The 6000-nt window shown below is 38.6% G+C and overlaps 1 protein-coding gene across 1 annotated transcript; it reads right to left on the bottom strand.

The window, feature by feature from the left end:
- Window positions 1-479: 479 nt before the first annotated feature.
- Window positions 480-3195, bottom strand: LOC107672140 (basic helix-loop-helix transcription factor scleraxis-like). The gene is made up of 2 exons (XM_016465242.1): window positions 2632-3195; window positions 480-518 (listed from the first exon to the last, which is right to left on the bottom strand). Exons 1-2 carry the CDS (start codon window positions 3193-3195, stop codon window positions 480-482), a joined length of 603 nt encoding a protein of 200 aa, XP_016320728.1.
- Window positions 3196-6000: the final 2805 nt, after the last annotated feature.

Raw genomic sequence — 6000 nt, 5'->3', positions numbered from 1 at the left:
ATTATTATAGTGTTATATTTCAATTTCACAAAGAAATGTACAGTATTTTGTCCAAGCAATAATAAAAGGAAATATTTAATTTATAATTTGTCTTAAATCTCATTTTGTTAAAAAGAATTGTGAATCGAATCATGAAATCAAAATCGTGAATCGAATCGAATCGTGAGTTGAGTGAATCGTTACATCCCTAATCACTTTTGTATAAAAGTATAACACCTCTGTATAAAACAAAAAAGAGGTTATGATGAAATTCACATAGTTTTTGGTTTCTAAATATGCAAGTGCAGAAAGACAGTGTAGTTGTCCATTATGATGCCGTCCACCAGGAAGTTTAGGCTGTTGTAACTTGGTTAAGCAGTGTTGCATTCAATTAAACAGCTTATTTACAGCAAATTTACAGTAAATGTTCAATTCGCTCTGGCGCTCTTCTTCAAACAGATGTGATGAGAAAGCTCTTTTACTCTCTCCTCTCCTCATCATTAACTTCTTAACACAGTTTTTCTTTCTCTGTCTTTGTTCTGAAAGAAAAGAAAACAAAGTGATCAGAGAATGAGTAGCTTGTAGGTTCAAGGGTCTTTATACATCTTGTACATCCATTCATTTTACAGACACACAAAAACAATTATCTCATTAGATTTTTAAACACATTAGAACACTGATGAGCAGTTGATCTCTGACCGGCATTACCAACAGGTTAGATTTATTCAGACGTCTGAACCATAATCAGGACCATCTCACAGTTAGATCTCGTTTAGGGACTCAGATCGCCTTGGAGTGTTGGGGGTCTTACCATAACGTCAGCTTTGAGCACAGTTCACAGATCCACCTGGTACATATTAATCAGTAGACACTTCTGGTTGTGTGTCTTGCCATTACACTGCCACTGGATTATGATAGCTTTATAGCTTTATATTCTCCCAGGGGAAATTAACTAGCTTTTTTAAAACATTTAATTAAATTTACTTACCTATTTTAGGGTACTTTTTAAAACACATTTTTAAAAACACTTAATTTTTTTTTAAACATTTAAAAACAAAATAATGTAAAATATTTTAAAAATAAGGGCTGTCAGACTGTAAAAAAACAATCAAGTACATGTTTTTTTGTGTAATTAATAGTATAACATTAATTTAAATAATGCCATTAATAAAACCATTAATTTTACAGCTGTTAGTTGCATTTCTTGAATTTGTTTGGTTGAGAAGCATTCCACTAGTTTCTTTCTTTCTTTCTTTCTTTCTTTCTTTCTTTCTTTCTTTCTTTCTTTCTTTCTGACTAATTTTCTAGTTTGGCATTTATGAAAGGGTACTTAAGCTTTATACCTGTGGGCTGTAGGTGTACATATGACAAAAAAGTTTTTTAAGAAACCTTTTTTGAGAGAGAAATTAATCTTCAGTTATAACAGCAAAATAAGTGCTTTCAGCTGATAAAACAAAGTCTTTTAAATGTTTGCCGTTGAACACTGACAAATTGCAAGTTTGAGTTCATCAGCTCTCATTAATTGGTTGCAGCCGATGAAATTTTGATTAATAAATAAATAATCCTCTGTGGCCCATCGAATACGGCCATATTATTTCAGTAATAGCATATGAAATACTAGATGAAAGGATGAATCTGGAGTGTTTTCATTAAACCGTGGTGTTTAAAGGGTCTGTTCAGGATTAGCCATCGTAATGATGATGAGGGTGTTGAAGGCTTTGGTGGAACTCAGGGCATACGTGAACTGCACAGGAAGACATTCAGGTTGTCAGGGGAATAGACCAGATGTTTCTAGTGCTCTGCACAAATACAGCAGATGCATAACAGCCTGTCCAGAGTGTGTTCATATCATTGTGTGTACCTCTCTATGAAAGTTTTGTCTGGAGCCAAATGAATCACTTGTTTTCATCACAGAGGCTCGACACTTTCGCTTAGAATGTGTTAGATGGTAATTAATGTGGCTGAAGTGAAGTCAGACCAAGCATATTAAGGGTTTTGCCAAGTTTCAGTGCCAAAGTGATCTGTTTTTATGATCTGATGACATCAAAAAATTATGCTAATGTAAGCTCACACAGCTATGCATAAATATCTTCTTATCTGTCAATTGCACACTCAGAACGTTTCATTGTATCAGTCAATATAACATTATGATAAATGGCACTTTAAAGAGATAGTTCACCCAACAGTGAACATTCTGTCATAATTTAGTCTTCTTCATGTCATTCAAAACTCGTAAGGCCTTCTTTCTTTTGTACAACACAAAAGATGATATTTTGAAAAATATATTTTTTGTCCATACAATAAGAGTCAATCGGGTCCAATGTTGTTTTGGACCCCACTGGCTTTTACTGTTTAGACAAGAAGAAGAAGTATTCTTCAAAATATCTGTTCCACAGAAGAAAGTCATACAGTTTTGGAATGACATGAGGAAGAGAACAGAGAACTATCCCTCTAAATTTCAGATAAAGTTCTGAATGACATGAATCAATAACAATGCACTGACCTCTAACCTCTGATTTTCACAAAATAATAACAACTTATTATTAAACACCTAGTTTTCCCAGATTTGACTGTTCTCTAAATGTCAGTCAGATTTGATCTCTAACTAACCTGTCATACGTTTTGACAGCTACGTTCCATCAAGCTACTCACCAGCCGTCTCTGGTTACTGAGGCAGAAGGTGCAGATCTGTCTGGGCTGTGAGTTTTCTGAGTCCGGGCTGGGTGTCAAGCTCTTTGGAAGGTTGTGGAGGTGATGATACAAGGCTCCAGAGCTCCTGAGACAAGGCTGGCTGTCTCCACACTCCTCTCCAACCAGCAGCACGTTCCCCAGGTGTGAGATGTAGCTGGAGGCCAACCGCAACGTCTCAATCTTAGACAGCTTCCTGTCGGCTGGTTCGGTAGGTATCAGCGTCCTAAGAGCAGTGAATGCCGTGTTCACACTGTTTGTGCGATCCCGCTCTCGGACGTTCGCGATGTTCAGCTGGCAGATCTCGACGATCTGAGAACGGAGCTCACTGGGAGCTGCTACCGGTCGGCAGCCGTACCTCTTTTTACGAGCACCTAACTTAAAGGTGCCATAGCCGTGGTCAGTCATATGGAAGGACTTGTCGTCAGATCCAGAACCCTCGCTGCCATTGTCGTCATCCTCGGAGTGCATGCTGATCTCAGAGCACAAGAAATGACCTGGAGTTGGTCGCACCATCGCAAAAGACATGCCCAGCACCTTACAGGACCCCTGGACTTTGCTCTTCGTCCTTGCACAGAAATCTCTGTTGAATCGTTCTACTTTGCACAAACACAAGAGTGAACTCAATTCCTATTTCTAATCGTACACCCCCAGCACCAGGTCACACTATGGTGTCTTTCTTGAGTCTACATGGGACGTGACAAGCTTCTGTAACCAGTCCTGCTTTAGGGCTCCAACCAATCCAGCGATGCTTGACCGAGTCACTTCTGACTCACTCATTCATAAGAAGTGCTCTTCTCTCCACTGTCATCTGTTATTTGGGTTAACAGCATGCCAAGCCGCCTCCCAGACTCTGTATGTTCGTGTGTGAATGAGTTTGTGAGCTCCAGATCCTTCAGTTCCACATGTGATTTCAGCTGAGAGTTTCCTTATGCCTTGGCTTTATAGTCAGGGGGTGTGGCTGGGGTCCACTCTCCCTTTAACCACTGTAAATGTGAAATCCAGTGAACAAGTGGGAGGAATGAGAGAATATGGGGACCTCTCTCTCTTTCTCCCTCTGTCTCTTTCACTCCACATTAGTAAACTTGACCCCGAAATGCTTCCACTGAAGATTAATCTCTGTGATAGATTGGTTCATTTCTTTTAGTGCATTACTTCTTTTTTTATTTCTTTCACACTGAAATTTCAATTCAATCCATTAACTTTCCATTTTTTTCTACGCCCTCTCACTCTTTGTCAAAAACGTGAATTCTCAGAGCCAAATGCTTCGAACCTAAATACAGCATTCAGTCTGTGGACGTTAGCCCAGATCGTTTTGCCACAGTCACAGGAGGCCTGGCAAATAATTGCACAGTTGCTGAGGGGTAATATCACAGGATATTATGCAACATTCATAATATAAATTCTTCATAATTCATAATATTGGTTATTGCGTATGGAGATTGTCCACTAGCAGCTCTAGTGCTGATTAAACAGGAAGTGCCCTGGGCTGGGTAGAGTTTGGACTGTAAGCACATAATGACACTCATAATGGTTGAGTGGAGGTGATAGGTGGATTGGTTGTTTGAAAAGCTGTATGACAGTCATGGGCACACTGACATTTTAATTTGCCATTCTTGTCAAACATTGCCAAAAATGGTGTGTTTATTATCTAAGCATTTTTCAACCATTATAGGATCCTGATGCACTTACATTTACATATCTGGTCTTTCCTGTTGTACACTTTGAGCTATATATGTAACTTTTGAAAATGGAATATGTTTGGACGAAGGAATTTAACATGCTGGAAATAATGAGGTAAAGTTAGCAATTGCTCAGTAAGAGATTGAGCATTAACTTACCTGAGTAACTTATTTTTAATCATCTTTTTAAATTGTTATATGATCATACTAATTTCTAGAATGAGACAAACCAAGTAAAACCACAAAATATAATTTATTAAGTCCATTGCTAATATGTGATTTGTATTTATTTATTGCAGTCGTTTCCTAAAATGAAGTCACTTCCTAGATGATAATACCATTTTGTACCTGACTTTTATTAGTTATTCACAAGAAAACACATTTGATTAAAAAGGTTTGGTTAGAAAAAAAAACAACAAAATAAAAAAAACATCTGGAACATCTGAAATATTTCTTAATGTTATTTATTTTTTTAGCTTAAAAGGTACATGGAAAATGCCAACCTGGTCAAACCAAAATTGTGAAATTACAATGATAATGTAGAGTTTAGTAGACATTTTCCTGTCCTCATTCATTTATACACATGCGTAACTGGAATGACTCATTTAGATTAATGCTGTGTATTGTGAAACTTGATGTCTATAAATCAGAGCAGATCGGTAGTTCGTTCTTCTCTACATCTGATTATCATTACTTTCTGTGGAACATCTGTAAAACGTCATCCCAGCATTAAGTGCCCTTCTCCTTGTGCCCTATGTAGTTGAACTCTTCTGGCATTGTTCGGAAAACTGTCAAAATCCATCACTAATCCTTTGCTCAGGACTGCAGATGGTCGTTATGGATGTCTGCCGGACGTACGTCCAGTCAGCTATCGGGGGACTCCGCTGTCTAGCCATAGTTGGGGACAGGCCAGCAGGCAGCAACCACGCCTGACAGGACAGGGCCTCCGCAGCTGGCTCATTTAGTGTACGAGGAGATGGTTTTAGGGGTGGAGGGAGAGAGAGAGAGGGAAAGAGAGGGCCTATTTTAACGTGCATACTGTATCACTTTACATGTCACGCAAGACACACGATGCGCAAAACTCCGCATTTGAACAGTCAATAGCAAGTACTTAAACTAATAACAAAACATACTTACAGTTGCTGATTCAGAAGCGCCAGATTGTCATAGCAAAGTCAGAATTACCTCCTCTCCTAGGTTCACGAAATGGTCGTCCATAAAATGCATTGCTGTTCTGTTGTAAGTGATCTTAAAGTTTCCTAAATGCATCTACTTTCGGAAGGCCAAATAAAGTGCTTTTGCTTTTGTCTAGAATCACACAGTGTCTCCCTGACATGGCTGCTTCAACACTAACTGCCGTTACTGAAACCACGCCTTCTTTCTTTGCGTGCACATTTGGGCGCATTATGCAAATATTTCCACATAGGGGGGCCATTTTAGGGGGGCATGGCAGAGTCTTAACTTTGATAAAGAATATCTCTTTGGTTTTGAGACTTTAGTCTTTGCAACTTCAGGGATCTTATCTATTCACGAACAGCTTGTAACACTCCAAAGAGAAAGGAAAACTTGAAATCGCATCATATGACCCCTTTAAAAAGCTCAGACAGTTATGAAATATTATCACTCTCTGTGAGCAACTTCAGCACTGTTT

This window comes from Sinocyclocheilus anshuiensis, unplaced genomic scaffold (genome assembly GCF_001515605.1).
Source record: "Sinocyclocheilus anshuiensis isolate Anshui unplaced genomic scaffold, SAMN03320099.WGS_v1.1 scaffold902, whole genome shotgun sequence".
In the NCBI taxonomy this organism is placed as follows: Eukaryota; Metazoa; Chordata; class Actinopteri; order Cypriniformes; family Cyprinidae; genus Sinocyclocheilus; species Sinocyclocheilus anshuiensis.
Note: the sequence above shows the minus strand (reverse complement) of the source record. Positions and strands in the feature narration are given on the sequence as shown.